This window comes from Nelumbo lutea, chromosome 7 (genome assembly GCF_056320005.1).
Source record: "Nelumbo lutea isolate HS-2025 chromosome 7, American lotus-T2T, whole genome shotgun sequence".
Lineage (NCBI taxonomy): Eukaryota > Viridiplantae > Streptophyta > Magnoliopsida > Proteales > Nelumbonaceae > Nelumbo > Nelumbo lutea.
The window spans coordinates 4014490-4034427 of NC_142690.1; the positions used below are offsets into that span (position 1 = coordinate 4014490).

Here is a 19938-nt window from a genome sequence, read left to right on the forward strand (position 1 = left end):
TAAGAAATGATTTCAGCACTAATAATTTAACAATAGATATGACACTACACATAATGAAATGGTGAAATAGGCTTCATGTAGCTGAGTCCATAAAGTTGGGAAAATGGGCTGAGGCATCGGTGATGATGATGAAATACATAAAAGACCATGGGCCTGAGGAAGGGAAAAGTATCGAACCAATACCAACCTGTGAATCACCTTCCACTACCACCTGATCAAAATCTAGAATAGACAACTTAGATGTGCTAGAGGTCTCTTGAAGATTAAGAATACAAAACTAACAATCAGAACCATGACCTATATTCTTCTTTATCATAGTATGTTCTTAGTAGATCTTTGTACCCAAGGCAGAGTACTCTCAGTTCTTATCAAGTGTTTCATGTCTGGTAATCTATCAAAAAAAAAAAAAAAAAACAGTGTTTCAGGTCTGGTAGGAGATGTGTAGGCCTCTCATCTTAGGTCAGTGAGGACATGCTCATTTTCTATAAGGCTCAAGGAGAGTTGAGTGCCAATGCCAATCTTTGGAAGGTTAAGAGAATAAACGAAAAAAGAAAAACATAAATGAGGGGGAAATGTCCAGCCTCTCATCTTAGGTTACAGAGGGCATACTTATTTTCTGTAAAGCTCAAGGAGAGCTGAGTGCAAACATTCAGAAAACACCAAGAAAAGTGCATGCATCGACAAAATGAAACTCATCAGTCATCAGATAGTAAGTTAGACCAAGAAAAGATCACCTGTCATCACTTCCAACAATACCCTTGCATTCCACAGGTGCAGCTAGTTTGACAACATTACCCGATCCATCCAAGACTGTGTGTTCCTTTAAATGTAGGCGCTTGGCAGCCTCTAATACCTAAGGATATAAAAGAATTAGTTCTCATAAAAAAGGAATTAATCAGATGATGATAAAAATAGAACCAAGATCAAATCATATAAACATTCCTTGCTAAGAAAAAAAAAAACATAGAACATAGACGATGGCATTAATTTCTATCAAAAGTATATTGGGAAAAAAGCATATTGTGGAAAAAAAATAAGTGAATCATGCCTTTCTGCCCCACTTATGTGAAATACTCTAACCCATTCCTTAATTGCAAACCATCTACCCATCAACTTTTGCAATTAGACATTAAAACAACACACACTACAAAGAATCAAGCTTACAAACCAAAAAGCAAGTTCATCACCTTGGAATGAAACGCTTCATTCCAGCAAATTTTCTTTCCGTTGTCAACTGAGCCATACAAAAGAGAATCCGACTTATCTCCCTGAAGAATTCCAGGTATAATACTCTGCAAAGGATGATTATAACAATGTAAGAAGAAGACGAAGATGATGAAATTAAAGCTACTACAATGAGAAAATGAAAACAAAAACATCTTTTAAGATATAGAAAAATAAGCACACATTAACTTTCAATCCCCACCTGTGCTACTATTCTATGACCTCTGTAATCAATTATGGCCATGGCAAGATTATAAAGTCCAGGAACATCAACTTCCTGATAAGCTCTAGTGCCTTTCAAATCATTATTAGCAGAAGCATACGTAGCCTGTTCACTTTCAGCCAATTGGGAGTCAACAGATGCATCAGCAGCCACAGCTTTAACTTCATGAATTTCCTCTGAATTTGAGCCATTGTATATATCTGCTTTGGAAATAGCCCCAGTTTCATGAATCACATCACTTGAAGCCTTTTCAGAGGAATTGGGAGAAGTATTTGTGTTCTCAAGCTTTAATTTAACATTTGACGCATGGTTTTTGTAGAATTGCCCAATATCCACATCCACAGCAAAACTGAAAAATATATTATTGTGTACATACCTGAAGTAGAATAAAAATCAAATATGTTAATAAAATAACTGCTGAAAACATTAAGCAACCTAACAAAAAAACAATGATCGTTTAGAGAATGAGACCAGTTATATGGGATTGCAACAAATATGGCATGGAGTTGTTTGTAATTTTTTTATCATTGAATAGTAAGATTTATTAAATAGCCAATGAACATTGTTAAGTATTGTTAAACAACATCAAGTATCAAAGAAATATATATTTACTAATATATGTATATATTGGTATATAACTGATTTGAGATGGGACACAACTGATTAAAGTGCTACTGTGATGGCTTCCATTTGGAACATAACTGATTTGAGAACAAATCCTCTACTTCCATTTGGGCATCACAAGTAAAAAATAGCTCCATACCTTTTGTTGTGAATGAGCATTCCAGGAAAAAAAAAAAAAAAGATGAGTTGCACTCTCACCATTCTTCAAACAACATACTAGGAGAGGCACAATTTAGTCCTCTGTTGAAGCATGCCACCTGTGTTGGTTATCTTCAAAGAAAAAACTGATGTTGGAGCAGGGCCCACCCAAAGAACTTGTGTTTGGGTCCGGGACCAAGGTATAGAGCCAGAGGGCACATCTGGGTTCAACTTTTGATGGATTCCTAGAGAGGTAAAGTGGTAGTAAACTTAAGTTTGGATTGTCTACCTAGATTGGATGGAGGGGGCCAAAATTCTATTGCCATTTCCTAGCAATTATGATTCAAAATTTTGCTATCGATGGGTTTTTTTTTCATGAAGAGATGAGGAAACTTCAGGGATATTTCACTAAGGCCAGTGATTCAGGGGTGAGATGATTAAGTTTGATTCAGTACTACTAGGAAAGTGGTTTTGAAGATGGAATGAGTAACCCAATAGCTTGTGGAGAAGAACGATTGTTGTGAAGTACGGGTCTAGAAATTTTAACTGGGACCCAGGTGAATTTTATGCATCTTATGGGTTTGCTGTGTGGAGGGGCATACAACAATCTTTTTGATGAAGTCAAGAAGGGAGAAAGGAATTAAATATGAGGTACGGGTGATATAGGATAAGATTCTGGTTCAAAACTTGGTGTAGGGACCGGTCACCAAGGGAGCAATTACCAACACTGTTTGAGATTGTCCAGAACAAGGATAACAGGATTGTAGAAGGGTTCTCACCAGAGGGAGAGGAAGGAAACTGGAATCCAAGTTTGAGAAGAAATTTAAGTAACAAGTTGTAAGATGTGGCTTTTTGCTAACAGAGGGACCTTAGGTTTTAAGATATCTTGTCAGAAAACTGTGTTATCTACCAATCTTTTTTTATTTTATTGAGAAAAGTTAACCAAATTCATCAGGCTCACTTGGAAAGGAGTACAAATACAAATATGTACAGTGCAAATACATACAAAATAATACAAAATACAAGGTTTTGCACTCTACAAAATTGTATTTGTACTCTTTCAAAACTGAGCCTTAAGAAAAGAAAGGGGTACACGAGAGGGTGTACAAAGAAGACAAATAAACAGGGATCAGACCCCTGAAAATTACACAGGATGGATCTTATCACAGTACAGCACTTCTTAAAAAGCACCTAATTTTGCTAACCCATCTGCAAGAGCATTAAGATCCCTTGGAATCATGCACAGGTGTACATTTGTAGCTGCCAGTAAAAGGCGTGCCTGAGGTGCGCCTAGGCACACAGGCGAGGCACATTTCAGGGTATGCACCTTGCCTAGGTCCTAGGCACAGCACTTTCAAAAGGCACACGCCTGGTGCACCTAGGCGAACGCTTGATGCACCTTGCGCCTCAGCCTAGGTGTGCGCCTTCTTGAAAATTTGACGCTTTTTTGCTTTTTTTGAACGTAGCAGCTGGGCTGGGGGCTCCACCCCGGACCCCCATTCCATGCCCCTCGAGGCAAGCCCAAACAAGTCCAGAGCGTAGTAGAACCCCCAATTTGGTAATGTTGCTCATTCATTCATCCTAATAAAATGTTTTCTTAAAAAGCAATTAAAACTATAAAATTGTTATTTTTTGTGTGAAAACTAAGAATTTAAGACCTAACGTGGACTTGTTTAAGCTTGCCTCAAGGGACATGGCACAAAGGCGGCTCGTAGAATCAGGAATGTAATATGTTTTACATTACATTAGCTACTTGAAGGAATGAAATTGATTGAAAAAAGAGATTAGAGGTTTTACATGATTGAAAATGTTTTATATGTTTGATTTTATTTTTAATTTCTCATTTGAGTATGCTTTACATCTTATGTCTATGTATTTTAATCTTAGATAATAGGTTTTTTAAAGCATTTATTTTAAAATTTAAGTATTTTTTTATTAATATTATGTTTAATATTTTTATATTTTTTGAATTTTTTGGCTTTTTTTTAATTTTGACATTTTTTTGTATTTTTGCGCCTTGCTTCAAAAAGGCATGTGCCTCGCCTTGCGCCTTGTGCCTCAGGCGCAACTTGACCCCTGCACCTTTTGTGCGCCTTACGCTTTTAAAACACTGGCCAATAGACCCTTTACCTCTGTCAGAAAATGACTGAGTCTCCACGGCCCAGCATCCTGTCTTCCTAACCACTTTATTGTGTTTGTTGAGTCTCCATCTATGGATAGATGCTGAATGACTAGTCTTTTGATTAATCGGATTCCTATAAGTGCAGCCATCACTTCTGCCTTTGAGGAGTCAGCTATACCTATCGGCCCACTGTACACCCAGCAAGTGTTCCCATTTTCATCCCTTAATACTCCTCTAATACAAGCAGTACCAGGGTTCCCTGAAGCACTTCCGTCAAAACTTAGAGTCCAAGTTCCTTCTCTCCTGGTTAAGGGGCCCCTGTGAATGGGGAAGAGAGGTGAGGAGGGAGGAGAGAAGGTAAAAACCAGCATCCCTGTTTAGGTCAATTATAGAAACTCCTTTAAGCTTGTCTGAGTTGGAAGCCCAATGATAAAATAGATAGGTAATATGAGAGATCATATCATTCTTTGTCTTAGCTTTGTTCTCAAACAAGCGGTTGTTCCTTTCTTCCCAAACTTCCGAAAGTACAGCATGCAGAATTATTTGCCAACATACCTTACCTCTTTTACTCAGCTCTTTGCCTTGCCATTGATGAAGCAAGTCCTGGAGGTGGTTTGGAGCAACCCAGCTGTACCCAGCTAGCTTTAGAAAATGGCTCCAGATATCCCTGGTTCCCTGACAGTGAACGAAAAGATGGTCAGTTGATTCCCCTTCTCTCATGCAAAGGATGCAGACATGAGGGGAGATGAAAAGTCTGCCAAAATTCTTCTTTTGCAATAGCTCACAAGTGTTTATCCTATGCAAACAGTCACCCATACAAAGAAATACACTCTAGAAGGGATGTAGTTGCACCAGATCTTCTTGAAAAGGAAGTGATAATTCTGCTCCTCTGCAACCAGAACCTTAAAGAAAGAATTGGAAGAGAACTCGCCTAAGGGTCTTCTAAGGCTCAAGTTTATGCAGCTCTCAATGGGGGAAGAGGGGAGGCATTGTGAGATGGTTGTTTCTTTGTTTAGGGTGAGGTTAAAAAGTCTAGGGTAGGAAAGTGCTAAAGTAGTGTTGCCCCACCACAGATCAGTCCAGAATTATATTCTAGTACCATTGCCCACTATAAACCTTATGAATGAAAGAATTTGTTAGAGGTTGAAATGATACCTTTCCAAGGGCTTGATGAAGTTACACAGTTTGAATGAAGGTTGCCGTCCCAACCATTGGTGTCCAACCCATACTTACTGGTGATGACAGCTGCCCAAAGAGAGTTTGTCTCTTTAGGGAATCTCCAGAAGTCATTTTCCAAGTAGAAAAGTGTTCTTCTCTTTCAGGTGACCAATTTCCAGCCCTCCCACCTCTTTAGATTTACAAGTCTGAGCCCAACTCACTAGATTTCTTATCTCCCCTCCACCATCCCAAAGGAAGTCTCTTTGAAGTTTCTCAATTTGTGTTCTGATTTTGCCAGGAATTTGGAACACTGAGAAGAAATAGGAGGGCAGATTTGCAAGGGAAGTCTTAATGAGTGTAAGCCTTCCCCCTTTTGACAGATAACATCGCTTCCAAGTAGCTAGCTTCTTTTCACATTTTTCCAACACCGGCTCCCAAAAACTTGGACTTCTTGTGTTCCCACCCAAAGGTAAGCCTAAATAGGGGAAGGTTTTCCACTCGGCAGTTCAGAATTTCCTTGAACCTTTCCACGAGAGCTTCTTCAACTGAATTGATTGTCACTATAATACTCTTTGTAAAGTTAACCCTCAGTCCGGTGACTAGTTCAAAACGTTCATATTAATTATGGGGCCGTTTGGCAAGTCTTTTTTGGGAAGATCTTCTGGTAGCTCTGACAGTCAAAAGACGCAGTGAGCTTTTGCATTAAGATCTTGACGGCCTGAAGATTGTTTGGTTCAGGCATGTCTTTTCACAAGTCTTTCCGCGCAAAGATGAATCGGAAAAAATAAATAAATTGAAAACCTTCATTTGGAGCTTCCCGAAAATCACCCAAAATGGGCTTCTCGCATCTTTTTGGCGCATCGGCTTTTGGCAACTAGATCTACTACGAACCAAACAAGAAAATACACAAATGTGGTCTACTGGGCTTGTAAATAGTCAACTGGCCATGCAAAAAGATGTGCCAAACAGGGCCTATGTTCTCCAGATCAGCTTCCAAGATTAGAATAATATCATCTGCAAATTGGAGGTGGGAAATGTTGAGGGCATCTCTTCCTACTTCAAAACCTTTTATTAAATTTAGATTTTATGCCTTGTCTACGAGCTGGCTGAAAACATCCATCACCAGAGTAAAAAGAAAAGGGGAGAGAGGGCACCCCTGTTGAAGACCTCTGCTTGCCTTGAAATAACTTTTGGACTCTCCATTCAAGATGATTGAAAAAAAAAAAAAAAAACAGGTTGAGCTAATGCATCCTTTCATCCACTGCAACCATTTAACTCCAAAGCCCCTCAGTTTCAAGACTTGAAAGAGGCTACCCCAATCAACTTTGTCATACGCCTTTTCAAGGTCAAGTTTGACAAGAAGACCCGACCTGCCACTCTTCCTTCTCTCTTCAACACTTTCATTTGCTATTAGGATACCATCCACAATTTGTCGACCTTTCACAAAAGCAAACTGATTAGGTGAGACCAAATCTCCTAGAACTTCTCTGATCCTTTTTGCCAACACCTTTGCCAAGATTTTGTACACACTCCCTACTAAACTTATAGACCTGAAATCCTTAAATTCCAAGACACCTCTTTTTTCGGGATCAGACAAATAAAGGTCGAATTATTGCCTTTATTTACAACAGCCAAAGAGTAAAACTCCTTGAATACCTCTAACAGATCTTTTTTTATTTATGTCCCAACAGGTCTGAAAGAAGAAGATAGGAAAGCCATCTGGCCTAGGGGCTCTGTCTCCATCAACATCAAAAACTGATTCCCTTGTTTCTTGTTCCTGAAATTCTCTTTCAAGCCAATTCATTGTTTCTTCTGTTAGGGTCGGCCCATCCCAGCTTCTTAGTGTCAGTTTTCTGAAACTTTCCTTAGAATAGAGCTCTTTAAAATGGTTAAGAAAAGTCTCTGTTATCTCCTCCGCATCTTCTACCTTCCTTTGGTCAACTTTAATTTTTGAGATGTTTTTCCTATACCTTCCCCATTCATATGATTCTGAGGTCTGCTAACACTTAAGCAGATACTCTAGCAAGGATGGGTGTTAAGTTAGAGAGGGGAATGAAGGGCCTAGTGGAAATCAGTAGTCTTATATAGTATTAGTGTTAATGGAACTTTGACAGTCTACAGCTGCCGTAAGGTTTCTGTCCTACTCCAACACAAATTGGAGGATAGTGTTGTACTTCCAAACTTTCTATTTTTTTATCAGTACTTCCAAACCTTCCATTATCAATGATATCCAAAGCTTTTACAGGTATCAATGGTATTCACTGTTACTGATTAAAAATGATCCATCTAAACCAAAACATGTCTTCCAAGGATTTCCTAATTCTATTGAGTAGATGTGCCGTGCACCAAGGACCACATTTTTATCAATAGAATTTTCTACATTTTGAACCCATATTATAGAATTTGCCAACTCCATTTAAATTATGAAGTGTGTTAGTCCATTCAGTTTTGCAATGCGACTCCCAAGGGCAATGCTTCCTGAGTTGACATGAGTTAAGTTGAAATTCCCCCCAACCTGTGTTTTTTACAGATCATGCCACCTTAGACCTATTTGTCAGAAACATTATTCAACCATTTAGAACAAAACAAGATGTAAAAACATTTTGGTATATTTTGGTACAAACTTACATGTGAAAACACTCTGGATCAGTTGGATTAATAGGAGGTATGCATCTGTTAATGACTCCAATTGCACCACTAATCGCTGCATCAACAAAATCAGATGTAACCTTATAGAGAGCCCTATCACGCAAGATCCTGCAATAAAAATTATCTTGATAAATAATGTAAACCACTGATGCCACTTGTAATTGACAAACACTTGAGGGGGGAGAGATATAATGTCAAGAAAGTTATCAATAAACAGTTAACACTAAAAATCCATGGATGATGAGAAGATCAGGTAGTCATGAAATGTATGCATAACAGTAAAAGAATGATAAAACTACACCTTTCCTGAGGAGTTGTATGAGGGAACTCCCGACAAGACTGTAGTTCCTCATTCCAGTCCCTCTGCATGCCAATTAGCTCACTGCCATATGAAAGGGTCAGGGCATCCTCTGCTCTTGCCGCATCACGTTTGTGATCTGCAATAGAAAGAACCCATAAACCTGATTTTTTTTATCAATACCCATAAACCTGAATTTAAGAACATCTAAAAAATTGAAATGGACAAAAAGAAACTGTAGCTTTCTATTAAAAAAACATCACTTGGAGATAAAGGCATAGAGCCAAGAACTTTTGCAGTAGAAAATAACAGATAAATCTGCAGCAATTACCATTAAAACATAAGCATATACCTTTTTCCTAAATAAATTACCATTGAAAAAATGTTGTTGATTAGAAAGATGGTCATTAATAAAAAAAAAAAATTGCATTCCTTGTTTGTTTTGTCATGTATGCAAGCATTCCTTATCATGCCAATTCATCCAGTAGGAAGCAGGGAGATGATACGATATCCAGATGAGAGTTCATTTTTTCTGTGAATTCATGAAAGGTAAAGGACCAAACACTTGGTTGAGTTGCTGAGAGGTAAGGGGCCAAGCACTTATGCTTGAGGTCATGAGAGCCAAGGAGCCAAGGAGCCAAGCATTCAACAGAAGGGCTCAGGTTTCCCTCTACAAACTCGAATTCCACCTTGAAAGTGACCAAGAACTCCTAAATCCTAATTCCTTTAGAACAAAGACAAACCTCCAAAATTCTATTAAAACTAAAACCAAAAATAACTCCAAGATAAACCAAAAAAGAACAAAGGCAAGGCTCAGTTTGGAAAGAGTACAAATGCCAACATGTATAGTACAAATATGAACAAAATAATACAAAATACAAGGCTTTGCACTCTACATATTTGCATTTTTACTCCTTCCAAATTGAGCCTTTGTTCCTAATTCCATTAAAGACCTACCATTACAAAATATAGTCATAACACAACTGAAAAGCATCACGTTTACACTATTATGATTTCATTGAAAACGCCATCCAATAACCTATCTAATGACACCAAAGACGCACAAAATGGGAAAGTTTTCACCCCTGAAAAATAGACAGAAAGAAGAGTGAGTGGTTGCATCTTCACCTTTTCAAAATTCTAAAAAGATTGAGATACTAATAAATTATAGGATAAGTTTTTAAAACATAAATTAACCAAAAGTTGAATAATACAAAAATTATGTAATTAGCAATTGTGCAGAGAACTTTTTATAAACAACAATTACATAAATTTTATAACTTCTTTTTATAATCAACAATTACATAAATTTTATAACTTCTTTTTATAATCAACAATTACATAAATTTTATTAGATTGAAAAGAAACCTACCTGTCATTCATAGAAGTAGATAGCAGAGTAGAACATTACAGCAATTAGGTGACTACACCTTGTTCTTTACTGATACATGAAAAGCTTGAAACAAGAAAAGCATGCTTAATAAGAAGAAACCAAAATCTATGGCTTCCAGAATCTCCACAAACCAGAGATGTTGAAACAAAAGCTACAAAACTCCGTCATTAACTTTTGAGAAGCCAAAGTTACCAGGAACAGGATAAACTCCTAGCCATGAATTTGGTGGCAATAGAGACTGAACATTTTCAAAAGGGTGTGCAGAGGCCTTCCGCTCCAAAGTTTCACGAAAAGCTTCAAAGTATTAAAAAAGGAGCACACATCAATTGAAGCCAATAACAGGATATTCAAAAGGAACATTCAAGCCACAGAATCAAGTTATGATCTACCATTTTTTACCTTTCTTGAATCTGGAACTAATCTTTTGTAGAAGTCCAATAAGGGTTGTTGCTTCAGATGAAGCTTTGACCGGTTTTGGGTCTAGGGTATTGCCAGTGCTTGAGTTCACATAAAATGATTTTGTGGTTCCCGTAATACAGAACCTATTTCCCTCCAGTGTCACCACATCCAGGTAAAGCAAATCTCCAACAAGCCTTGAGATTAAGAAAAAGAATAAGAACAAAGGAAAGTGGATTGGAATAAGTGTGTTGCACATCTTTCATAGAAATACTCTAAAGGTCATTATATTTAGTTCTCTTTTCCTTTCTTGACAATTTATGAGGAATTGTAGAAAAGAGAGAAATATACAAATAAAACAAAGAACGATACCTATTTTATAACTTACCTCCTATAACTTGGAGGAGGATTGAATGAAGAAAAGACAATGCTCTCGACACATTTGATCTCTTGAGCAGAAGATGATAGCAAACTACCAAGCGAACCGGTAACATCATCCATGAATCCTAATCCATCAAGCTCTGGAACTTCAATTTTCGAAGAATCTGGAACACAATAAAGTAGAGAACCAAGCAAAGTAATAAGACTAAAGACATGCAGCTATATTCAAGAAGAAAAGGCAGAAGGGAGAACAATGCTATGAGAAAAACAAAGCAAACATATTAGATGTATAAGTGCACATTCATGAACATGTGGTACCTGTTGTTGTGTTTTGCATAGTCTCATGCTGTAATGCAAGTGATGTTGATAATGAAGAGTGGAGTGTGGAGAGAGAAAGTAACTCCCTAGCACGGTGAACATGGGCCCGGATAGACCTATCATCATACAATGCTGCCATCCAACAAACATCATTAGAACCCAGAATATAACAAGACTTCAAAACTATATGATACAAGCAGGAAAAAATATATTTATTTAGAAAAGCTTCAACGCACCAGCAACCATCTCCAATGAGCAACCACCAGTGGTAATATCAGCAACTTCAGAAATTTCATTGTAATCTTCTAAATGATGAATTGAACCATCCTTTGTATGCAGTATTAAATCATAGCAAGTAACAAAACAGGTCTCAGGAGCATCAAGAAGAAACTGCCTCAAATCCATAACAGAATCTCCTGGACTTAACTGCACATTAGAACCAAATATCCACATTATCAATTGAAGTGGCATTTATAGTAGACAAGGAAAACATTTTGTAGTTCAAAAACAAAAGGCATATAATTCAAGAATGGAGAAGCTTAATAAGATGATGGAAACTTTAAAACATGCAAACATTAGAGGTTAGAATAAAAAGTACAATACCCTAAGTTATATAGTGTAAAAGTGCATAATAGCTCTTCCATGATTCACTTGCAATCATCCAAATTCCAAACAGGATAAAATGTTAAAAAAACAAAATATATCCAAAATAGCATGCTACAACGTCTTCACTTACTTGTAACTCAAGCTTCTCGCCAGATTGTGTCTTGACAGAAACAGGATATAGATGGATGTCACCTGTTTACAGAGAACTGAAATCATTTATAAGGAACAAAGAAGGTAAAATATAAAACAAAAAATACAGACAAGATATGTCTATATTTATTCTCTTTCTCACATCAAAGAAAATGATATTGAAAATGAGATCAATGGACGCACTCAGTGTGGTTAATATGGCTAGGTGATGCCTAGGCATTTCGGCTTGACAAGACGAGTAAATCCTAGCCAACAACTAGACTTCCCCTAGGCTACAAAAATGAATAAGTAAAAATACACATTTTTACTATGAATATCAGAATATGGCACTTAACAGAATAGAATGGCAAAAACACCAGAAGATAACTTAATTTTCAAAAACAATGACAAGATTTTTAACAATCCCCTTTGGTTCAGAGAAAAGCATTCATGTACACAAGAATTATAAGTTTTAATTTTTAGAATTATAATACATTCCTCTATTGACCAAAATAGGTTAAAAAACTCAAAGCAATAAATAAGAGGACATAAGTAATTATTTTCACCCACTAAGATGTTTATATTTATATCGCCCTCATAGCTGGTCTCCTAAGTAATGGGCCTTGGAAATACCCAGGCAATCGCCTAGGTGATGCTTTAACTACATTGAAAGCACTAAAGGACCAATATCCTTTTTATCAGAAATGCAAGGAAGATAATTTTAGAGGTGCTACATTAGAGGAGACAATATCCCTTTCCAAAACCCCATTTTAGATTAGGATATTGGGGGAATATGTATACAAGGAGTTTATGGTGCTTGTAATAGACATCATTTTTCTTGCCAACACTGGCATTTACTGAAAAAGGAAAACAAGCGAGAAAAGAGAAGCAAAAGGTCATGATAGGTTAATGAAGATTAAACAAGACCAGCCCAACACTGACAGAAAACACCCCCCCCGGCCCCACATATACACACAAAGCAAATGCATGGACATGGACCCCAGAACAAAACAGAAAAGAACAGGCCCAAGAGCCAATAGCACCAATGACCATCAAGTGTTTCTTCTCCTATTCTCAGTTTTTTTCCCACACATCAGGCTTCTCTTTTACATAAAGACATAGCCCTGAAAATGGGTTTGATTCCCACAGACGGTGCCCTGAAACTAATCAGCTCAATCTAGCCCTTAGTGGCATGACCGTCCTGTTCAGTGAACCGGATTTGGAGTCTAATACCTATTAGATTGGCATAGAGATTGTTGTCCCCTCTAGAAGATCCATTTCAGGTTCCAAATTGAACTAAATATAACAAAAAAATATGCAAGGAAAAGTGGGGATGCATCAAGTTAATTGATATTTTTTGCACTCTTCAAAATTTTATATAATCAATACTAAAAATTTTATTTTCTGCTTTTACATTCAATAATAGACATAGTAGAAACATTGATCAAAAAACAGACAAATAGAAACAGTCAAGACATTATTTCCTGGATTTTGGTTTAAATGTGTTTAGGAGGATAAAGAAAAACAAAAGTTAGTATATGCACATGGAAGGTTAAAGAGAAAACAAAGAAAAGATGGAACAGAATGATTCTGAGTTATTTCACCCTGCTTTGACTGGTTTGTTGGTGGCACTGATGGAGCGTCCGTCACCTCTGACTTGGTATTGGCGGATTCATTCGGTGAAGAAACTCCATTACTATCAGCCTTGACCGATTCTAAAGTGCTAGACTCATCTTTCATCGGAACATTAGAGGAAACCGGTTCTGTAGAGTTCATGGCATTCTGTGATACCCTCCTATTTTTTGCTTTGTTATGCTTTCCTGCCATGTTGAACCCCTCTATTCCACCAAAACAAATTTGAATTATTTCATTTGTCGTCATTACCAGATGAAAATAAGTTAATGCAAATATTAATGTAAGTCATAAAAAACTTCAATTAAAAACAATTTTACAATAAGCAGAGTAAGTAATGAATAAGCATGCTTCAAGAATTACGTATGCACGTCTTCAAAAAATCTAAAATGGAAAAACAAAATACCATTTTTCTTTAGAGAAATTATGTACAAAAATCAGAAGAATATTTATAGTTTCGTTTGAAACTCCATCAATCTTCCTAAAAATTAAATGTCCAACTCCACAAACAAGAGAATACAAAAAAAATATAAATAATAGATGAAGAACAGGTCCTTCCGACCAAGAAAAAAAGAACAACCCCCATAAAAATAGAGAACCCACAAAGAGCAGTACAGAAAGAACAACTACAAGAAGCTACTGAACATCGGATTAAAGTAAACTCTCAAAGCATACTCGGATTGCAGAAGGATGGATAGACAATAGCGAATAAACATTCAATAAGACAAAAAAAAAGAAGTAAACTAAACACTACGATAAAGGGGCGGAGAAGAATCGACCTGCGCAGCACAGCAGCCGACGAGAAGCTAGTGGACGACGGCGGCACTTGAAGCTAATGCAATGACTGCGAAGAAAAGGTTATTAACTTGGGAACCGCGAATTCGTCCAACCCATTAAGCTCTTAGAGATTATATATATCCCCGTTTAGAATATGCGAACCGGGTCCGTCGGTAAGGTCTCTGGCCGGCAGTAGCGGAGACTTGCGATCGAACCCCGCCTACACAAGGGTTGGGTTTGAGCCGTTGGGGGGAGGGGCGGGGTCGGTGATATGGGTAATGGTTCTAGACTTCTAGTACTACTCCCGTCCGGTGGAACCCAAAAGGAAAGAGGGGACCGAGTACAGTCAAAGAAGACAAAATTATTTTTTGTGGTTAAAACGAACAAACAAAGCCTCTCTGCCTTTCTTTTTGCTACCAGAAAAGGAAAAAAACTCTCAACTTTTTAGGGTTTCGACAGCTGAGCCTTTCAGCCTTTGCTATAATTTGGTTCGATATTAAGAAAAAAACGTAGAGTTGAGGGAACCCAAACACAACCTTAGAGTCTAGGCTTGGTCTAGGCTCGGTCCTGTCTCCTGACTCCCGATGGTCTGAGTAATGTTGGACGAACTTGCCTACCGGACCAGAAATGAAAAGTACAGGCTTGGTCTAGGCTCGGGCCTTAAGCCCAAAAGTTAGAACTGAGCTTGAGTTGATCTTAAAGCCGGCCCAACCCACCAATTTCCACACTTAGAGAGCCAATCAAAGAAAGAATTCACTTTGTATGCCTAGAAGAATGGAGGGATACCAACATAAACACATGAACCGATTTTTTGTGGTATGATTCTCATAAAAGTTTTACTTTTCCACTTTTGGTGACATAGGCCCAAAGCCCAGCTCGGTTCATCATCATCCCTAGTCTATGTTTTTTGTTTTGTAATATACGGCTGGGGTATAGGGTTTATATGAACAGTCAAAGAAAAAAATATTTCTTGAATCAGATTCCAAATTGTGATATACAAATAATTTTGTGAAACTGAACAATAGAAGAATAAACAGAAAATACAATTCAAAAATTCTGTAATGTATACTTGCATCCACCTTCTTCTTTGAGTTATTTTTCAGCGGCGGTGATGAACTGATAGTAGCGGTGAAGCCGGTAGAAAACCTTATCCGATTACCCCAAAACAAGTGTTGGGATTGTGATATATGTGAGAAGCCGGAATAGGAATTGGAATCAAAACAAAATTTTTCAAAAATCATAATCAAAATTGATGAAGGGTGATTTGACCCAATCTATGAAATGGCGACACGTGGACACTGACTCGACGTAAGCGACAGCTCAGCATTGTGGCCCGGTACAGCTAAGTAACAGGCCCCTAAAGCAGCTCACCACGACGCAAGCTCCAGGTTCCCCGAGCTACCCCCAAAGGGATATTCCGAGGCAACTCCAGCTTGCAAGCTAAGAAAATCAGCTCACCCGAACTCTTAAGCAGACAAGTCATCCCGATGATAATTCTACTAAGGGTACTCCTGAAGTATTTCGAGTTCGCTACAATATACTTCGCGAGTGGGTCGCACAAGCATTCCACAGGAAGTTTCTATCTGACAGGCTGTACCAATCAAACTGCGCCATATCCCCTACTAACGGCGCAGTCCCTGTCCTTTCGGCAGTCTGTGCCGACGAGTACAGGAAAACAGCGCGACTTCCACTCTTAGCCTTCGTTTTTCCCTTTACTTCCCGGACACAGTACTAACTTAAGCATCGGAGTATTCCCACCGAGTAAATCCCCGAAAATCCTTCTTTTCATCTTCTCATATCCCGCTCGTTGCCAGCAAGGGGCCAGTCAGCGGTTAGCTAGGAGTGCCCAGATCGCGCTACATCAAAAATGGTCCATTCCCATTTTCTATTTGGTTCAGATATGATTTAAAGTAGGAATTAAAATCAACAGGAATGTGATTTCATTTTCAAGGAAAAGGCAGGAAATGGCCATTTCCTCAAATGGGAAAATGTCGTTCTAGCAATAATGGGTATGGGATTTCGATTCCACCCAACCAAATAGTTGAATCGGAATAACACATTCCAATTCTGACTCCAGACCCCTGTTCCCATGAACTAAATAGGGCCTTATCACATTTCTGTCATTAAGGGTGTCAATGGACCGGTTTTGGATTAGACCCTGTGTAGTCGAAAATCAATTTGGATGAAGACATATTGGATTGGACCAATCCAATCCAAAATATTTATTATATTAGATTGGACCTGGTCTGTCAGAAACAAATTTATATTGGATTGGGTTAAGCCAATATCTGGTCTATTAATATAAGATAAGGATGTATGTATCAATTGACCAATTTTGGGTTGAAACCAATTTAAATCAAAATGAATTTGAACAGATTGGATGGTCCAAATATTGAATTGGACCGGTCCAAATTGGTCTAAACTATTTATTGGATTGGATTAGACCAAATCCATTTATAATGGATTCACATTGGAGTGGATCGGATTGGACCAAATCCAATCCAATTGACACCCCTATTTGTCATCCCAACCCGATTGGGCTAACTAAACTTGCCTGGAAGTGCTTTAGGGCCATGCTGGACCATAACTAAACTTTTGCATGTATTTGTTGATGTATATATAACTATTTCACCAAAAAAAAAAGATGTATATATAAGTATATGCATACAAGGCTTATACGCGATACAACATAATACATTATTTATTAAAGGTACATTTAAATTAGGTTCGAATATCTTACCCATTAATAAAAATAAGAATGGCACAATGTTATCGCGAAAGGACCCTGATTTCATTCTTCCATTTATACCCCTGTCATTAAAATATATTTTCATCTTATTATATTTTTAGAAATTTATTAATGTAATTTTATTATTAGTGTAATAATAATTATTAAGTTATATTATTTATAATAGTAAAAATTGTTATTTTCAAAATACTGTAATTACAGTGATTTTGAAATAACTGTAATTCCAATAATAATTATTAGTGTAGTTAAATTAATTTTTTTTTCAAAATAATTATTATTGGAATTTCGGTATAGTAATTAAATGGAGTAATCATTATAATGAATGTTTTACTATAGTTACAATTTCTTAAAATTAATTTTATTACACTAACAATTTAAATTGTGTTATTTTCCAGAAAAATTACTAGAAATCAATGAATATACAAAATTTTCAATCAATAATTTCTTTATAAATGTCATTTAAAATTAATTAAGAATTACAAATTTGAAAAATAAATTCAAAAATTATAACTCCAAGAAAGAGTTGGTGGAGTTTGCAAATTGGCAAACAAAATATCATAATTTTGGAAAAGAAAATAAAAAAGTATATCTTACCCATTAATAAAAATAAGAATGGCTCAATGCAAAATTCAAAGTATCGTTCCAGGACCCTTCCAATACGCCCCTATAGTGGGTGTATCGGGTGTTTGATCGGTTCAGGGGATGGAAGGGTCCTAGACCGGTTCCCTTGAACCAGTTATGAAAAAAAAATAAAAAATAAAAAATAAAAAAAAAGTATCGAAACACCTGATATGTCGGCCGGTATTTTGAACCTTGGCTTAATGTTATCGTTAAAGGACCCTGATTTCATTATTCCATTTATACCCCTATAATTAAAATATATTTCCATCTTATTACATTTTTAGAAATTTATTGATGTAATTTCATTAGTGTAATTTTATTATTAGTGTAATAATAATTATTAAGTTACATTAATTATTATATCAAAATTTGTTATTTTCAAAATACTATATGTAATTCCAATAATAATTATTAGTGTAGTTAAATTAATTATTTTTCAAAATAATTATTACACTAATAATTATTATTGGAATTTTGGTGTAGTAATTAAATGGAGCAATCATTATAATAAATGTTTTACTATAGTTACAATTTCTTAAAATTAATTTTATTACACTAACAATTAAATTATGTTATTTTCCATAAAAATTACTAGAAATCAATGGATATACACAATTTTCAACCAATAATTTCTTTATAAATGTCATTTAAAATTAATTAAAATTTATAAAATTGAAAAATAAATTCAACAATTATAGCTCCAGGAAAGAGTTGGTGGAGTTTGCAAATTGGAAAACAAAATATCATAAGTTTGGAAAATTTTGGAGAAGAAAATAAAAAATATATATATTAATGTAATTTTAGAAAAATTCTTTTAAATGTAGTAAATAATTATTGAAAATTATTGGAATATTTTGGAAATTTGGGAATTTTTATTACATTTGATAGATTTTGGAAAATTATTTAAAAATTATGTGATTTTCATTTTAAACTATTAAAGACAACTTAGTATTGGTAAAGGAAAACGTTAATTTTAACCAATAATTACACAAATTATTTCTGTTGTTAATATAAATTAGTATAATATTGGAAAATTTTAGAAAAAGGAGATTATTAATTAACTTATATTGAAAAGTAAAAGATAAATTAGTGTAATTTTGTAAATAATATATTTAAAAAAGAAAATAAATTATTTAATATATTTAAAAAATCAATAATTTAGTATATATACTTTTAGAAATTTACTAGGAGTTGACATTCAATATATCCTTTTGATCATTTTTACTAGCAAATTAGACATTGGGTTTTCCCATGCATCGCATGGGTTCCCTACTAGTGATATGAAAAATATATGATACTTGAAAAGCGTCTGACCAGTCAACTAGAATCATAAACGTGGTAGTCAATCATGTGTTATTTATCAAGGTCAAAAGTCTTTCCCACATTATAGATTTTATCTTTATACTAGTCAATACGCGGTGATGCATGTAGGCATATATACTTATTATATTTACATATATAGTAAATAATAACAAAAATGTGCATACATTATTTCATAAAGTTATGTTTGGAAAGAATACATATACAAATATATACAGTAAAAATACATACAAAATAATTGAAACTGTTTACTTTATGGTTGAGCTAATCTCGAATGCCACATGTCACCTTCACAGTTGCCTTATCACCTTGGCCACGTCAGCATCACATCATATGGATAAGCGTGACAAAGACAAGAGAACGTCGTACAAATGGCGACAACTCCGTTGGGAATTAGGTCTTATCCCAAATACCTTTGCGGGCAACCTCATCCCGACAATCCTGAAAGCCTCATCCGACCAGAACACGGATCTTGAGCTATAAAAAATGTACATCTCACTCAAGGTAAGGGATCTAACTTTTGACTTTCATACTGTTACCCTACTCGGAACAGCACCATTCTTTAACTACTCAGCCCGAGCGCCCACTATTCTCGACTAGCTTGAGCATTGAAGTACCTACATAGGGATAACTCATTAGGCCTTTGACCACTTTCATGGTTTCAAGTATTACAGCACAACTTCGTCCTTCCACCTTGGCTCCGTCCAGTTGGTATGATTGTCTGACTGCGACCTCGGTTCAAGAACTACCTCGGATCAAGTAGCATTCGACACTATCACTAATATGTTGATTCTTTTTCTTTTTTCTTTTTATATATATTTGGATGCCATGCACCATTAATGACTTCCCTTGACTTCCTTCTTCCCCAAAGTGTTGGTTTCGGGATTGGAATCTGCGTCAACGTTTGAACAAACCAACTAATACACCAACGAGCTAGCCCTCAATTGGTCCGATATGTTGACATTAAAATCAATAGAAAATGCTAATGTCATGCTCTCAATTATTATTAATGCTATAGCTTACAATGTATTAGACCTAAAATATGAAAAATAAATAAAATGGTATATGGTACCTTTGGTAAGTCAATGAGTTTCCCACACACGAACACAAATCCATGTACTAGAAAGAGGGAAGTGTGGGAGGCAAAGGATGCATTCGCCACAATTTATGTCATTTTGGA

The 19938-nt window shown here is 36.2% G+C and overlaps 1 protein-coding gene across 1 annotated transcript in view; it reads right to left on the minus strand.

Moving 5' to 3' along the window:
* The window catches only part of NOXY38 (tetratricopeptide repeat (TPR)-containing protein), a 29069-nt gene extending 14653 nt beyond the window's left edge, over positions 1-14416 (minus strand). Inside the window, exons 1-13 of the mRNA XM_088954235.1 lie at positions 14071-14416; positions 13264-13497; positions 11661-11722; positions 11161-11350; positions 10925-11056; positions 10614-10770; positions 10229-10422; positions 10022-10123; positions 8440-8575; positions 8118-8246; positions 1427-1823; positions 1188-1292; positions 735-853 (exon numbers count right to left, since the gene is read on the minus strand). Coding sequence (XP_088810361.1) covers positions 735-853; positions 1188-1292; positions 1427-1823; positions 8118-8246; positions 8440-8575; positions 10022-10123; positions 10229-10422; positions 10614-10770; positions 10925-11056; positions 11161-11350; positions 11661-11722; positions 13264-13486 — 1946 coding nt within the window. The 5' untranslated portion in view covers positions 13487-13497; positions 14071-14416. The remainder of the gene's footprint in view (positions 1-734; positions 854-1187; positions 1293-1426; positions 1824-8117; positions 8247-8439; positions 8576-10021; positions 10124-10228; positions 10423-10613; positions 10771-10924; positions 11057-11160; positions 11351-11660; positions 11723-13263; positions 13498-14070) is intronic.
* Between the last annotated feature and the right edge of the window lie 5522 nt (positions 14417-19938).